General features: G+C 43.2%; 1 protein-coding gene across 14 annotated transcripts in view; it reads right to left on the reverse strand.

The window, feature by feature from the left end:
* The window catches only part of LOC105568792 (MAP7 domain-containing protein 1-like), a 156,393-nt gene that overhangs the window by 40,810 nt on the left and 97,218 nt on the right, over positions 1 to 18,365 (reverse strand). For 2 of the 14 annotated variants that reach the window (XM_012024743.1, XM_012024741.1), the window contains exon 2: positions 17,164 to 17,214. The exons of 11 other annotated variants lie outside the window; for them this stretch is intronic. In XM_012024743.1, the coding sequence (XP_011880133.1) occupies positions 17,164 to 17,214 (51 nt within the window). Of the gene's footprint in view, positions 1 to 198; positions 485 to 17,163; positions 17,215 to 18,365 lie in introns of those variants that run through there. One more of the 14 variants, XM_012024742.1, reaches the window with a different exon arrangement.

Raw genomic sequence — 18,365 nt, forward strand, 5'->3', positions numbered from 1 at the left:
AGCAAAAAAAAACAAGTCAGAGATTACGAATCAGTCTTATATTTTTACTGCCGTACGAGTTACATGATTGAAGTGGTCTCGACATGCGAGAAGCACGCGACACGCGAATATCTTACAATCCCGCGGGATAGGCCGACGGATCTGGTCGCGGCTGTCCGTGAAAAATTCAATGTGCATGCGAGCAACAGGGGAAGGTACCTTCGTCGCCAGAAGTTGAGGAGTTGTCCTCGGGTTCGGGCGACGACCCTGGGGATCGTCGGCCGACTCTCGAGTCCGGTCTGCCGCATTCGCTGCCGGCACTTCCTCCGCTTCTACCTCCTCCTCCTCGGTGGTCCTCGCGTTGACGTGCTGTCCCTTTCTCGGGGGACACCGATCGGGACTCCCTGGACTCGGCGGCACCGTACGTGCCGCCACGTCGTCCTTCTCTTGCCTCGAGTCCAGGCAATCGCTTGCTGAAGTCAGTGGGCATCGCCGGTCGCTTTCTGGGAGTACGTTTACGTTTACGTCACGGTTTACGTACCAGAGATGAATTATTTCTAATTTTCTTTCTGGCATAAGACTCGGCATTGCAAGAGACGAATGAGTTTGATTCGAGAAATCGTATCGAGACGATTACATCGCGATAACTCGTTGAAGTGAGTTTAATTAATAAAATCATTTATTAATTATTTATCAAAATCATACAATTATTTATTTATCGTATGATGTAATTTTTCTCAACTGCTGTCTTTCATTACATCATGTAATAATACATTAAAATAAATATAAGTTCTGTAAACTATTGATTCGCGACAGTGATAATCGTGAGATTGGATATAGCGGATATAGTCGTTCAGCCGGATTCAGATTAAACGAGAGAACGCGCGCGCGCGTGAACAAATACAAATGAACAACTTATTTAAATAAGTGCGAACGGTGTCGCACTGGCCCTATATTGAAAATCAAGATATCACGTTGTTGATTTTGTCAGATTTTATCAGCACGTTGAAGCTAATCTCGAGTGTATGAAACGGAAGTGAGCGGACCAGACTGCATTGAGCTTCACGGAATGATGCATGTGATCAATCAATTTCCTCGGATGACAACGTCAAGCCGCTCTAATGGATCAATAGATCTAACACGAGCATCGACCATCGCGACGCGAAAATTTCGTTCAACGCTATTGTCTCGTGGAAATGACCACCGCGCAATTTTCTGGTTATCGTGTTTTCGTTAATTAATCCGAAGCTATAGATTGATATTACAAAGCAATAATATTATAACTAATACGTGGAGTGAAAGAAACAGTAGCCACCATAATTTCACACTTTGAGACAATTACACAAAATATTTATAAATATTTTCATATACGGCATTCAATAATAAAAATGAAAATTAGAATTGCTATCTCCATTCTCTACATGCGTAACAAAAAGTCGTAAAGTGGGAAGTTGAAACCATAGAAATTCAGACGACTAGTTCTATGGGAGTCGATAAATGGACTGTCCATCCCGGAGGACTATTTGCTCAGAAAAACTACAGATCTTTTTTCTGTCCAAGTACGAGTTCTCGAGACGATGAAGAAATCGACGGTCGATGCTCGATCTGTCCCCGAAGAATACTGAGAGTAATGAACTAATGTTAGTCGCGCACCGGACGTAAACGTACTCCCTGAAGTCGTTTGGACGATCGGTCGTGGCCGATCTTTCTGAGGCCGGATCTCTGGGCTCGCCGGCGGCGTTTCCGGTCGGCGACGCTCGCTTTCCGACGGTGGTCCCTGAATGATGGTGGTGGTGATGGTCTCTGGCTCCTTCGTGGCTGGCGTCACGGACATTTGCCAGGTCAGCGTTGGCAGCAGTCTTTGCCTCCTTGGCGGGTGATGGCGGCGGAGACGTTGGTGGCGATGGTGATGGACTTCCTGCACGAGCAGAGTAACACACTGCTGCCTTCCGCAGGGTCTCCCTGCACAGCTCGGAGAACATACTGTCTCCCCCATGGCCGGGGCCCCACCGGACCGGCCCGCTTCTTCCTTCTTCCGTTCGCTCTTCGTGGCCCTCTTCCCGCGGTCCGTGAAACAGTCACGAATCTCGTTCGCTGTTCATTGTCGTCTCCTTTCTTCTTCTCCGGGATTGTCAGCACGGCGATTTCACCACAATTGACATTACATTGCGTTCGTCAAGCGGGGAACGCGTCGCGACCCGCGTTCAGATCCGATTTGGGATGGAGAACTCGCTCGGGCGAGCACCTAAGAAGGAGTGATCGGTAAGGTTACGCCGGGTTCGGTTCGTCGGCCTTTGCGTCGTATAGGTCGTATAGGTTGGCTCGTGTTTCGCAGTCAACGTTTAGAGCGATATTAGAAGGAAGAAATCGACGCTAAAGCGACGGAAAAGATAATCATTCAACATTCCTTATACAGCGGATTCTTCGACGAGTCAAAATTACGTTTGCGTGTCTCAAATTTCCCATCATTTCTCCATATGTTTAACTTTGAGATATTTAGAGGCGATTCGAGAGGAATATCTCTGCGCGACACGTCAAGTGATTCTGGTGCATTGACACGGGTAACACGAGAACAAGGTGATCAAGAACTTGCGGCGGGCATCATAAAGCATGGTAGGCACGCCGCCGCAGGCAGGTGACACGGATGCATAGCGCACAGGTTCATTAGCGTAGGGTGCACGACACGGTGCGTGGTGTTACGCCGGTCCCGGTTCGTAACAAAAATGTCTGGCTGATTGCCAGCCGTTTGCAAAATTTACAGCCTCGACCGCGATACTCCCGGCGACGCTAAGTGTCTCGTACAAAGCGGGATTCCGTGACGTTTACGTTTAGGGGGTCAGAGAGCGGGGGAGCACCGCAGCGATATCGATTTACATTACGCTAAAATTACGCCGCATGCTGTTAATTTAGCTCTCGCCGCGTGGGCATGCGAGGTATTTCCACCGCAAACGCGGGTATGAATACGCGGGCCCCCGTTGTACGATTTATGTCGCGTATTCCACTACCGTCTGCCACGTCACTTATTGAAAATTATCAAAGCGGAGTTTAACGACTCCGCTCGTGTGTTCGCGTTAAATAGGCTATTCGCGGGGGGCCCGTTAACAGCGTTTGACCGATTAATAACTAATAAATCGCTGACGCGATATCACATAATTAAATCAATGCTAAATCGAGTATAAATGAATGAATTAGATTCGCAATAACCTAAGTTATTACTTTCTAAAAGACATTAATTTTAAATCAGGTCAAATGACGATGAAGATTTTGCAGAGAATATTACGTTTCGTAGTTTCCCCAGACACTTTTATGTCTCTACATCTACAGGATTATATCCCTCCGCTGATCAGAATACAGATCGATAGCGGAACCAATCAGTTTGCATCGACGGAAGCTCGTCCCTGTGATATCGCGATAAATATAGTCTTGCATTAATATTTGATTTCATAACGGGAAGATTGCACTCGATTAATAAGCTGGACGGCCGAATGCCAATGACACGTCGTAAAAACGCGCGTTTATTTCAGCCCAGGTCTTTCGTATCGCGAGCGTACAATAGATTCTATTATTTGGCATTCGCGCCGATTACGCGCCGCGTTAATGAGGATCACGATAAGTGCAGAATCCATTTCTCTCGCGTTATCGGCACCGTCGCATTTAAACGCAGATAAACATTGCGCGCGGATGGTTGGGTTTCGAACGGAAATTCTTCACATCCGCGTGCTATCTAGATGCGATAAGCATAAAGTTCTGAGTATGACCTGGCGAGAGAATGATTTGGGAAGTTTCAGGGAGAGGGAAATGCGGCGCTTTTCTATTTTTTTCTCTCCCCCCCCCTCTCTCTCTCTCTCTTCTCCGTGGAGGAAAAATGGTCTACATTCCCGCTTGAAGGACTCTATGATTTATCACTGCACGCGACGTATGGAGCGCAAAAACTCTCGGTACGCGCACACTTAGCATGCACATTATTCCGTCAAACGTCCGTTGTACCGTTGCCAACCACACATCGGCCATTAGGAAGAAAACAGGATTGATGAGAATACCCGAACACGATGATTTTCCGCCGCGCTAAAGAGAATTCCATCGCTTTCGTTGAAATTGAAGAAACGAGTATCTCTTTACCGTCCTCTATCATCCGATTTCGCGGAGCGGGTCCGTGAAGTAACGCGAAAACAATATTTCTCAAATGACCTAATGCTTGTACCGCGCGTAAAACATTTTATACATAAAGAAACCTTGTCCATATGCGGACATTCTCTGGATCAAAATTCTAGACGATCTTCGGCAATTAGATTAGCTGTTAGATCGAGCTTCATCTAGATTTAAGCAACAGATTAACCTCGGTTACAAGATTATCGAGGAATACGTTGCCGAGTTTCGATGCAAATCCCACGAGATTACGCCGTAGTTTGGCAGAATACTAAATATCGTTCCTCGAAACCTGATCGCGCAAAGTTGTGACGCGAGATAACCGGAAGGCGACTGCGTCGTGGCGGACAACTTATAGAGACGTGCATTTTCATTCGGGTGAGGCTAAGCGATTCACGCTCATGCGTGAAAGCAATCGCCGACGGCTAGTCGGCCTTGCCGATCGGCAAACGAATCATCGAGCTTCTGTCAGAGTCAGATGTGCGTGGGAACAATAGCGCGTCATTCTCTTGGCATGTAGTACACGTGGAGACATCCTCATTTTCATTTGCATATACACATTGCATGTTACAACATGTCTGTAATACGCTTCATTTTTTACATCGATGAAAGAACTGCAGCAAAGAAAAAAAAGAGTAAAAATGGTGACTTCCAGATAAAAATTATTTACGCGATATTTATTTATTATGTAATCTGACGTCCCTATTTCGGTCCAGTGGCCCTAAATTCGACCACATGCCATAGGCCAACTAGAAGTTGTAGAATTCACTTGAAAAGGGCCAAAACCCAATGGCCGAAACGTTGTGTTAGTAAAGGAAGTTTCCTGTAGCCAGTTGTGTCGGATTATTCAATCTAATTGTTAACTAATTACTGGCGATTCAATATTTCCAAATTTGGCTTTTATTTATTATCTTCACGGGTATAAATGAATAACGTGTACGATATGAATAATAGTTGCAACGTAAAATAGGATCGCGACTAGAGAGGATCATGAAGATTTTAGGAGAAGGTACATCCTAAATTGACGACGTTAATGAGCGACGAGAGTAAAAGGATCTATGTGAGATGCGATACATTTGACGGAAACAAACGAGCGACTGCAAAGTAGGAAAAATAAATGTTTGAACGTTAGTAAGTTATTACGAGCGAGATATTGCAAGTCATCTTAATTTAGCGTTGTCTGTTATTCGGCGAGCCTCATGAGAATCCCCGTTCGCTTTAATTCCGGTGCTCAGGATTCTGAACGTACCTAAAGGAGAAATGGCGAGAGGCATGTGTGATGCGGCCGAAATTCATTATGTTAATTGCTGTCCCCGAGGCGAGGGTGGATATAAGCCGAGAATTGAATAATGAAACAAAGGCAACGAAATTAATTTTATTCCGCAGACGATCGGCTGTGGCTCTTGTGCTAAACTGCAGATTGTCGTAATGGACGTGGGAGAATTTAAATAATTAAATTCGCGCTATTATTAAATACATACATTTAATACATTCAATTATAAAACTTTAATCGGAAAAGAACTATTAGCTCGAATAAATAAAATTGTGAATTTCAATTTTAGGCAAGAAATCTGTACAAATCTTATCGTTTACTGCTACTTAATATCAGTAACTTGAATAGAACGTATATTTTGACCTTTCTTTAATAAAAGTATTATGTTTCCTTTATCTCTGAATTTATAGGGTATCGCACTTTAATGAGGAGAAAAGATATCTTGATATTAAGTTGTAATTATCTGGCAAACTTTTCCACAATGAAAATCACTGACGCTAATTAACTTCTTATCGACTTAATCTTTTATCGAATTTTGCAAAAAGTTTCAGTGCAAAAGCCATTTCCTCATTTTACAATGACATGACATTTCGGTCTGCGATCGTTAAACTTAAATTTAAATAACTTTTCTCGGATAGATTGACGCGCGTATCGTCGGAAGTCGGTAAAAATTGATTTTGATGGCTTAACTCGAACTTTGATTACGAACTCTATTTGGAACGCTCCGGGTATTCGGTCGTTTTCCGGAAAATTGTGCCTGCCAAGACGCGTTCGGTCGCCAGCTACATAGAGGATGGAAAACAAAAAGTTTCTCCGAAAGAACGACGCCACGATGCCGGTGGGGATATAATTCTGTTACCATTTCCGTAGCTACTTTGCAGCATTTCGCTGGCAATCGGACCAACAATCTTAAAATACGTAACATTCAGAATGGAAAAGTTGAAACGAAAGAAAAGAAGTTACGTGTTAGATAAGATTCATAGCGATAACTTAATATCAATTATGCATCCGTTGGAAAATGTGTTGAACAAATAATACGCGACAAAGTATCGATGTACCGATCGTACGGCTAGATAAGGCCAAAGTTCAATCCTGGATTAATTTTGAAATTAACCAATTGCCGTCGAGATCGCCAGTTTAATCCTCGATTAAAACAAAGTCGATGTTGATGCTCGAAATTGCATCGATACCAGGTAATCCCGGTGGGATCGCAGTGGCCACGTGATCGAGACGTTTGTAACATTCCATCTGTCCACGTGCGACATTTCGCGGAGTTGAGATTATCTCAAATATTTTATGCAATAATTAAACAGGCTCTATTAATTTTTGATGCGCATTCATTGGCTGAAAAGCTTTTTTGAAGATGGCAAAAAAACGTAGCTCATGAATGTGTCGATCAATTATCTCCGGTGAATCAAATAACTCGGAAGATTAATCAGAAACTGTACTTCCGTTTATTGCGTCGTTACGAAAGTGTTTTAGAATTCTGTGTGAACATTTAACAAACCAGAATCAAGATGCATGATGCAATAATCATGTGACTACAATCCCGTAAATTGCGTACCTTCTTTGAAGCACTCTATAACGTTTCTGAGCACTTAGTTAATGAAATAAGAGCTGTCAAGACCTTGTAAAGAAAAGAATGTAATACAAACGAGATGTATCATTGAGGCCGCAGGGAAGAACGTGAAAGAAATTAATATAAAAACTGAAATCGCAGACTTTCATAAATAAAATAATCTGCCGAGTACTCCTCTCAATTGCCAAGCTATTAACTTGAATAATTGGTTCACGCAACAGTTATATTTCGAAAATATACACTTATTGCTTTTACCACACCCGGTTTTCCTCTCAGCTTCGTCCAGCTATCAGATTCGACCAACAGAAACAAACAACAACAGACGGAAACCGTCGACACCGAGGGTTAGACATGATCAATTTTCATCCGCATTAAAACGAGCCAACCGCAGCGGACCGCAGAGTAGGAGCAGATCAGGATGAAAGAGCGGAGGGAGATTTTCCGGCGCGAGAAAGCACAACGAAAAGCACCTCATTTCCGACGCGCGAGTCTCGCGTTCACCTCGTGGCGAGCCGACGTGTCATCGCGAACCCGGGTTCAAGGTGGATGGTCCCGGATCACCTGCGTACCGGATGGTCTCCAGGCGAGAACTGAGCCTGCGAGATAGCTGAGAGGGAGAGAGAACGGCGCGAGGTGCTACGCCGAGGCGACCCCCGTCTGGAGGGTGGCGCACGCGGAGAGGGTCGCACCGACTCCCACGAAGGTCCGACGTGCGCCGCTCGGTTAGTACGTGCGTAGTACATCGTTGCGAGGATCCTGGAGGGCTGGAAAGAGTCGGAGGGATATGGTGGAGGACAGGCATGGAGGAAGGGTAGACGATAACGGAGGGATGGAACGAGAAGGGCGGTACTGTCAGTTAGTGCGCACTCCGTGTACCGCAGGAGAAAAGAAGACACAGTGGAAGAAAGAAGAGAGAAGGAGGAAACTGGAAGAACGGCCGTGAGATAAGGCGGGAAGGTGGAGGAATCACAGATATACAGGAAGCGAAGGAGGAGTGGAAATACCGGCGGTAGTGGCCGTCCTCCATCGCCCGCGGTGCTGAACGACGCGGGTAGTGGCGCTGGTGTTGCATCGATCAGCCGCCACCACCTGCAACCCTCTCCCGAAATGGTCAACCCTCGATCTCTCGTGGAGCGGCGCGCGTTCAGCACATCCGTTCAGCCCGTGCCGCCTAAATCCTTCGTGATCTTCAACCTCCTTCTCCTCCTCGCCAACCAGGGGGCTTCCCTCTGCCCATCATCCCCCTCGTCCTGTTTCTTACTCGCCACCGATCGACCGATGGGCTTGATTTATTATTTTGCCGTTTGAGTTTTCGCCCCGTCAGCAGGCGCTTTCGCGTCAACTACGTTGTGTATCGCGCCAAGTGGTCATCGCGATGGAGGACCAGGTGACCTCGATCAGAAAATCTGACAGCCTGGACCTTAACATTTAAGCGAACGTACGAATATAATCCTACACTGAAGTAATGTGAGATCGAGTTAGGTGTTCTCTCAGACAGATTTATATCTTCAGGCTAAGTTGAAAGTAGCTTCGAGATGGAAAATTGACGTAAGATATCACAAAACATTGAACACCAAGCGAACAGATTTTTGTCGAGGGTCGAGCCTCAAGGGCCCCGCGAGCGAAGATTTAGGATAGAGAACGGCTGGCAATTCCCATAGTCGATTCGCTTTTCTCTCGGTCCACGACGTCGTCCTCGAGGATCGATAACCTTGAAGACGCCGTAGCAACGTGCTCTAGGGTTTCTCAACGAATCCCCTGACGGATTATGGCGATACGGAGTAACACGATGCGGGAATACAGAAACGTCTTCCTTTTGGGAAATTGTCCGACGGTGAAATCACGTTATTTCTTCCCCGACGTTAAACTCGCCGCGATGAAATTCGTTTCTAGATCGTCGCTCTCAGTTTTACGATACGGTATCTAAACGAGACGAGCGAGTATAGCCTCGTAGAAGTAGAGAATTACGAGCTGCGTTTTATTTTGTAATACATAAACGTGATACGAATTCAACAAAGAAAAATAATGATTTGTGGAATTACATTGATCTAATCTTAAAATCATTTCAAGACATGGCAGAGTTCTAAAATGTAACAACTCAAAGTGATATATTATTCTTGAGACGTTAGTTTTTCAGAATATTTCTGTGTAAACTTTTTGGAGAAGCAATACATTTTCGCGGGGTTGTCCCACTTTTCGTATTTCGCAACTATTTTGTCAGGGCTTCTCGTGACGCTTGATACTTTTCTCAAATTTCGCGATTACGCCCATTCGAAACTTTGTCGTGTCCATCGAGCGATATTTCCGAACGTCACACCCGAATTTACATTGTTGACGTGAACGACGTGGCTCGGTTCTGCGTATGTGTCTAACCGAAATTCCGGGCGTGTCTGGCGAGATGGGAAGACGGCCAATTCGAGAAACCAGACTAATCGGAATCCCTCGCCGCGTGGAGCCGGCGTATCCGTGTTTCCGCGCAAGAAACATCTCGACGGCGCGGCACGTCCACTATCGTCGTCGCTCTTCTCCCGTTTTGCTACTCATCTCGGAGGAGGACTCCCCGGGGTGGTCCCGGTTATGCGATTTTGCTCTCGACCCTACTACCTCAGCCTAGAAAATTACATCCCTACACGGACATAATCAGATGACGATCCCTGCTCGCGGTAATTAGTTTTATTCCAAATGCTTGGGTAAACTGAGTACATTCGATACTAAATATTTCGTAACTTTGGAGCGATAATATGGGATCAAGTGCGAAATAATTTGTAATTATATTATGATAACGTGATTTATTAAGGTGATTTATTAAATTGTGTGTGCTATAAATGATCTCGTTCTAATGCTTATCTAAGCATTCGAGCACACAGCTTTTTCTCGTGAAAAGCATCGCGATACATTTGTGTCAAGTTTTATGCTAATCATCCTTTAGTTTACACAGAGTAAAATATAATAACGTAAATGTAATTTTTTTACATTATTTTTAGTGGAGTAAAAAATATGAAGATAAACGTTCTTTGACGCGCGCGCTTTCATAAGTCACGTTTTAATAACTCGTGGAAAGTGTCCGAGTTTTCAAGGAAAATACAGGAATCATTTAATCGAGGTAATCAATTCCAAAGCATCCTTGCGTCCGCGGTTCGAAATATTTAATTGGAAAAGTTTTCCCGCACCCGCGTGGAAAAAAACTGTGGGAGCTTGCGACTCCGCGCGATACCATCATCAATCGTTAGCGAATTAGTCGTCGAGTCTTTCTTAGAGAAGAAGTTCGTAGCCTTATCGCAGAACCATAATTATCGAGCCGGAGACGAGCGCTCGAGAGTGAAGTAAGTTATTTATCGGGAGATTAATTTCAACGCGCCGGGAAAATGTCCATCGGCGGGGAATGTGATTTCTCTCGAATCTCTCGTTATCGCTATAAGAGAGCCCGGAATGGGAAAGCGGGAAAACAAGGAGCACTTCGCGGCACTTAAAGTGCTTTCGCATCTCTCGTTCCACTTTGCATTCGCAAACTTGCTTTATCGACGATTACGTTCATCCCGGTCGCCAATAAGTTGCGATGAAAATGTTATATGAGAAATATCTGCCCCAAATATCTAAGAAAATTATTGTTGAAGAGCGCTTCGCTCTTGAGCTCGGCGATATATCGCTTTCGCTTTGATCTTTCATATCACATTTTCCACCAAACGCACGAAGGTATCCCTTTTGCGAGCTAAACGAATTAAAAACACGCATTTCCTTTTTTATCAGTTTCGTTAAACTGCATTGGCCACTCCGTTTAAAATCACACGCTTCCACTAAATGGAAATCAATCGAACGGCGCTACGTCCACTTTGTCCATCTACGTCGCCGCGTCGTAGCGTTCGTTAATTTTCGTCATATCGAACTTCCGTGGGAGTAAAGTTACCTATGTGTTCTATTCGCCGTGGTGCTCACATGTACACATAGTTTTTCACACGGTCGAAGGGCGACACGCATTGTTGCTTTTGCAAGCTGTGCGAATTGATTAATGTCGGACTCGCTGTGCCGCGTATTCGCTTGTACCTTATTTAAATAAAATTAGGATTTTGTCGGCCGATTCTTGGACGTCAAAATGACGAGGGTACGGAATAGACTGGAGATCTACCTGTGTTATAGCTACATGGTTCTTCAACCAAACTATGCTTTTAACATTTTATATTTAATATTCCGTCGAGTGGTGTGATTCGGGTATCAGATTCTCACTTCTTTCTCCCTGCGAGTCACTGTCGTCGTGTGGACCTGCTGTCCTCGACACAATGACACTTTCGAAAAAGTTTAGTGGCAGGTCTCCTTCAGGTTGAATTATCCATACTGAGGAGGAGTCCGAGAGTCTTTGTCGAGAATGTTTGATTCCTACTGGGACACTAAGAGCTCAAACGTAGCTGGATGGATCAAGTTGCGCGCACAAAGTTGATTCCTCGAATCGGGAAAATTTTATCCTCATATATTTTTCAGTCTCGAAAGTAGTATTCGCCACGGGAATGCCCAAGAATTGGCTACCACGATATCCGTTCGATAGACAAAGATCGAATATACACGAGGCAATCTAGCAAATCAACTGGATTTAAGAGTATCACGTAAGATATCCTTCAAGCTTTAAACCAAAATACTAAAATAAACCGCCGCGACATTTTTTCGCCGTCGTACCCTGTTTCGCCGGCTAATTGACGTCTCCCATGACGCGAGCGTAGGGAAAGGATGAAGAGCGATGTGAGAGCAAGTGGATTGGAGGGAAATGGCCAAGTAGGAATCGCCTGGATGCTGCGCAGTTGCAGCTGCTGTCGCGCTGAAGTAGGACGAACGTTCTCCCCGACTGCGTAAATAATAAACGATTCCTCGCTCCAGCTGCGGTAGCGCGATATACAAGCTCACCCGCGGAGACAAGATTCTTTATCGTAAGGCGATTTGGAGGACGGACGGTTTACCTATCCGCCAACTTACCGAAATTATGGCGTGCGTGCCTGAATCGACCGATTCGAGATTCGACGGCTAACTCGATGACTGATGATGGTGTCGCGCAAAGTCGCACGACTCTCTTTCAAAGATTGTTTCGCGGATGAGGAAAAAAATGACCGAACGTCTGACCATTCTCGAAATCTGGACCGTACGAGACAATCTTAAAGTAAGAATCTGTCTGGAAATCGTGTTTGTGAAAAAAGATCGTTTATCAAAACTGAAAGTCGTCTTTGACGGAAGTTTTAAGCGAACTTCGCCGTGGCAAACTCGACGATCATCTCTGCGAGGCAGATCGACGTACCGCGTATTCGCCACACGAGGGAGGAATTATTCAAAAACTTGGGCTAGAACAAGCACATAACCACGATATCGGTAATACTTTTCTGGTAACAATGTGTCCGTGTTTGAAAATTTTTATATAAGATACTTGAAAGGGAATTTGAATTTATCTGGTACGATATTGAAACGGGAATAAACATAATCTGCGGGGGGTATATTGCTCGACATATTTTATATATATTATACAATGAAGAATATGTAAAATTATTCATATTATATTATAAAAAATTCCATTTATTTAATGAAAAAAGTATAAAGAAGAATAAATTGTAATACACCGTAAAAGTCATCTCTTTAAAAGCATTTTAAACGGGTAAATATTGCAAAATGGTGTCAACAAATCGCATTGACACGATAAGAATAATTTTAGATTTCTGTTTTCGATCGTGCTTCGAGGATGTCGGTCCTTAGGATTTGTCGGAAGTGGGATAAAAATATTTTCTCGCAAATTTCGGCTCGTGCGTGGCATTAACGATCGGCCGTATCGCTCGTTACCGCGAACCTTTTATCACGTCCGAGATTTATGTCAAGTGCACCGAAAGCCTCAGGCATTTTTATTCGATCGAGATAAGGTCGATGCCGCGCAGCTTCCTTTGTTTCGCTATTGTAGCTGGTTTTGGTGGACCACCTCAACGGAGTTGAGTGTTTTCGAGCCACAAAGGCGTACGGCACATTTCGATGTCAAAGGATGGACGGTATTATCGGTGATATATATTAGTGTGAAGTTTGGAACAGACCCTGGAAATTCTTTTACTGAAATTACTATGTGTACATTAATTTTAGTATATTAATGTAGTATGTAAATTACATCCCGATGTAATTTATATATTAACGATGTTAACAGCGACGTTAAATCGTTTGCTTTACCCTTGCGCTTTTCGTCCATAATTGTTTTTGCCCATTTCATACTTTGCTAATACGCGGTAACTTTTTCAATTTGATTTTCGTTTCGTTCTTATGATGAACGGGGCTACAATGGCGACCTACTGCTGGCAGCGTCGACATGCGTAACGGACGTAAATTTAGCAGAAAACAGAGCGAGAACTCGATTTTAATGACTGCGAATTACTGCGGGCAACGAGGAAACTTCCGTGTTGCCGTTGTACGAAAATTAATTTTCGTCGTTAATTGTGAGACATTTTCCTTCCTGTGTTGGGCAAAAATAAGATTATCGTAGAATACAATATTGATTAAAAAGAAAATATAAAGAAAAAAATGAGGGATCTTGCATACTGAATAATTTCGTACGAAAATATTTTTTTTTACGCTCCCGATTGCAAGCCTTATATTTGGGGCAACCCTTTTGTTTTCCCAACGCTTCGCTTCCTAAAAATATTGTACGCGGGAATATTTTCGTTTTTATTCGGATCCATCTTCTATGAAATCGGAATTCTCCTCGTTGCTTCTTGTTGAATAATAGAAAAATGTACAGAAGTATACCTCGTGAAATAACATTTTTATTTAGTTAACAGACGCACGTATTAAATCTAGATTTCTCGGACAAGGAATGAGAACTGTCATAAACTGGCCAAATATTTTCCCGTTTATAGTTCCATTCTAGGTAATCTAGCTCGAAATGTCGCGACGAGGACCGGTAAATATTATACAGTTGCTAGAAATGACTGAATCTCAAATAGCTCTGACAGCAAAGCCCCATTACGAACTCAAAACTTTCTTCATCGTCCGTTATACCTAACTTATCGATCTCTGGGTCTGAGAGTTTCGGTAAGCAATTTCTAATTAATACAATGACTCACGATAAGAAACCACTCTCCGCTATTCTGAATACGTTATCCCGATCACTATTCTCGCCACGTGGAAAGGCGGATATTCGCGGTGGGCCAAGCGGACGTAAAGCGTGCACGTTCATCGAATGGAAGCGGTTCGTTTGTGCATCTTAATCCCGTCATTGTCAGCTCATCCGTGGGATTTGTGAATCGCAAATCGATCAGGAAAACGCAATATTACTCGGACCTGTCGATATCGAATCGAAAGCCATGAACGGATTAGGCAGATTATTTTATTGTTTCACCGATTCGTATTTCATTATTTAAATACGGATATATAATTAAAATCTTGATACTATTAGTATTAATACCGTTTTGAATAAGCAATGGGAAATTGATTGCACTGCTAGCCGGAAAAAATAAGTAAGCTGGAAATTAGTAGAAACATAATGAAAGAAAAGAATCGCGATTTTTTTATCTAGGGCATACAACATGTTTGGTCAACAACTTTTAGTTCTTAACTCTCTGTCATGTCTACTGTCTAGCAAAAGAAGTCCTAGAGAAATATACCTGCCTGTAATATACGCTAGAAAAGAGATTACATGCCTTTTTCACGGGAACAACTTTTACGATAGTCATAGTTAATACCTCTGCATTTAAAAACTGCAGTTTGCCAGTTACGTGCATGCATGAATCGCGTGAGAATAAAAGTGTTTTACCAAGAATGGCATTGTGAACTTTCTCGGCGATTTTATTAGACTGCGCGAAGCATGTTAAGTCAAATATATCTCCACGAACACTACACTAAACCATTTAATGCAATGAAACACTCCCGTGTAGCACATTAATTATCACGCGGTATTATTTCGTAAAGCCATTCAGCAGCTGGATCCCCGACACTGTCTTATTCAAGATCTTCTTGCCAGAGTAGTCGGAAGAGGAGATTCGCGCAACGGAAACAGATGGGATGCCGTAGTCTTCTCCATCCGAATGTCGATAGCATTTGCGTTTGAAGTGAATTTGCGGAGTCGGCTCTCTGATAGACGCCGATCGGTTAACCAATTTAACGATATATCGATCAGATCCATCAAACGAGTTCAACATGTAAAATATCGAGTGGAGAATCGTACATCGATTACGCACCGGAAATTACAATCTTCGAACGTTATGCGGATTTCACGTCACTTTAGAAAAATGGATATACGATAACAGACAGTAAAATACGGAAATGATCGAAATAGACGAAATTGTCCTCCTTAAAACTTTTTTTATCGATCTGAAAATATTTAATTAAATATTTGACAAACTAGGGCCCTGTCTTGAAGTGGGTCGAGACATTTTCGTGACGTCACATTGGGGAAAGCGTCATGATAAAAATGTGTGCGCAATCACACGCCGAGTCAAAGGAAATTATATTTGTCACGGCGTACTGTAACATTGTGGCTTGTACTAATGCGATAAGAGTATCTTAATCTTACTATTTATATCATAGCGAGTGTCATAAAGTTAAGCTCGCGTGAAACACGAGTTTCATATATGGAAGACGATGACTATTACATCATAAAATGCATCGAAAATTAAAGCATCGCCTAGAAAACGTATGTATTTTTGATAAACAAACTTTACCGCGCTAAGTAAACCAAATCTATTTTAACAAACACATAGCTCGTTCTAAAATAGTATAACGAATACTGAACAACTTTGGTAATGTGTGACAATCAATCAAGTGTCTTAAAATATGGAGCGTCTGCCCGTAAATAATTAATCTTCTTTAATCGTGCGTTCGACGTGTGAAAATAAACTATCCGCAGTCCAAGAGTTAAACCAGAACGCTTTGACATATACATATCGATCGCGTTTATATTTGTCCAGTGGTGCAAATTGACAATGGTCAACGTCGCTCTTGATTTAAAATCAATATTTAGCAACACGTTCGTCAACGACACCGTTTCAAGGCTCCATTGATTCGCGTCAATAACAGACCTCGTTTTTCAGAATTTTGCCTGTTTCCTCTACCAACTTTATTATTTTTTCCCAGCCTCTCTCTCTCTCTCTCTCTCTAGATGTTTGTTAACAATGTATTAAGTATCAATGAAATGTCACGTATATCCTCCTTTCGTCTGTTTGGCATTCAAGGGCTGATTAAGAAAGACTTAGAACTATTGACGACTCGACACACACAGCATACCTTATCACAAACTCTGAAGACCCGAAAGAGCCTGGAATTAATTGCTCGTCACGCCCGGCACCCTTTCGAGGCAGGGTATTGCTTTTGGCCATCAGTACTTGGAAAAGGACCTTCTTAATGGTACTTCCGCGCTGCTTTAGTGCTGCTCGACATGTTGCACAATGTGAGAGGGAGAGAGAGAGAAGCCGAACGAACGCATATATACGCGATGCACCGAAGTTTCGCTCGGGTAATTTGCCGTACGATGCGCCCTTTGGGCGCGGATTAAGCTCTTTGAGCACGTACGTATTCTCAAAGAGGGACTCGGTGAATTTCTTTCTCTCTCTTTGGAGCGCGTAACGATAACGACGCCGTTAAAAGACGACTTCGCCGATAAAGTGACTCTGAAATATGGCACACCGATCATTTTCGCTTTATCCCTCCCTCAAGCGCCGGGCTCTCGCGGAATGCAAACGTGTTGAAGTGCAATATCGCGTGACCACCGTGGACTTCCCACGGGGGCCTCGATACGTAAATTCCCCCCTAATCTCGGGAATTAATCCGACCGTTATTTATTTCTTCCTGTCTTGAAAGGCCGTTTGGTCATTCCCGCGTCGTCGCGCCCACGGCTCTCGGCGTAATCGGCAACGTAAATTTATTCCTATCGTTGTGCCGAAAAATTTACTAAATTTACTAAAACAATTCATAATTTCTGACACTATTCGAATGAGCAATACTTAAATTTTACACCAGGCGATAAAAACACTTGGAATTGCTAGTTCAATTTGATTATATCGCGGTGAGTTATTGAACTCGTCGAAATTCTACCGATGTCGATCCCCGTTGGAGAACACATCGGGTTCACGTTTTTATCGGGTTGCTGTTCGGTTGGAAGCATCGGACAAAATGAAATGTTGGGCTCGAGAGAATGACCGAGCACGGTGTGTCCTGTAATTGCATTCGCACGACGTCTACATACCGCGATTATCTGGATGACCCGTATAGCGGCTTTCTATGGCGGGGTACTCACCTGAAACAGAAGAGAAAACATAAGGTCTATTGCAATTACCGAACGACAAGACATTATATAATGTCGCATAGTAGTGAGCGCTCTATGTTTTGGTGCAATGCGGACAAAGATATTCTTGAACGACTACATTGGTTCGAATGTGAGATGTTACATTTCTTTAGAAAAAAAGGTCTTGTAAAATGAAGCACAAGAAGGAAAAAGTCTATTACAAAAAAGGCGTTCTTCCCAAAGATATAATATTATCGCCGGCAAATACATAATATCAGTTTTCCGAGATATTGCACCGATATTTCTTAATAGACACGACGAGATATTAAAATATTGAATCCGAACGACCCGGTTTTTAGCCTGAGAGTGAAATATTAAAATTTTATCGTGTATGCAATAAATATGCTATAAATATTATACCTACTTCTGCCTCTAGGGGACGGGATGATATCGTTTGTTTTAGTTTCAAGGTATTGATATATAATCTACGAGTGTTGACAATAAACGATCAGTGATGGAAACTATTGATCCCCAACCGAGGCAAACTGATGCTGCAAGCGCACACGTTGTCGTGTTTAATCCCCTACCAAATTTTGTTACTATTAAATATTGATTCGAGTGAAATGTCACGCGTCAATATTTTCTGATTCTCATTGCTCTATTAGCCAGCCATTCAATATTATCAAACATTTGTGATCAGCGCAGTAAAGCTGTTATTAAAAAGAAATTTATCACGCAATTCGTGTACGCTGAGTTTTACTAGCGATATTTAATTATTTTTACGTTGTCATTCACGTGACAACATTAACGATGAAACAAGCTCGAGTATTTTGGAAAAACGGAAGTCGTAAATGAAGTTTCTACCGTTCAGTTAGGGAGAGAATTGGGACTGCATACCGTCGAAAGGAGGATTGTCGGTGTGTCTATATCGCGTGCAAATTAACGAAAATAGCACGGACGGAAGACAGAATTCGCGTAAACGGGAATGGCGAGTCAATTAATTGGGGCGTGAATTGATTTATCCTGTAATTAACAATCCCGCCCATGCCGTTTCCCGCCCCCGCTTCCTCCTCACACAGACTGGTTAATGGAGATTCGTGAGTGACGATGCTTCTCGAGGGTGTCGCAGTCGGCTACGACGAAAGCGTCGAATCAATGACAGA

Source organism: Vollenhovia emeryi, unplaced genomic scaffold (assembly GCF_000949405.1).
Source record: "Vollenhovia emeryi isolate VEMERY1.0 unplaced genomic scaffold, V.emery_V1.0 DF939127.1, whole genome shotgun sequence".
NCBI classification, from domain to species: domain Eukaryota; kingdom Metazoa; phylum Arthropoda; class Insecta; order Hymenoptera; family Formicidae; genus Vollenhovia; species Vollenhovia emeryi.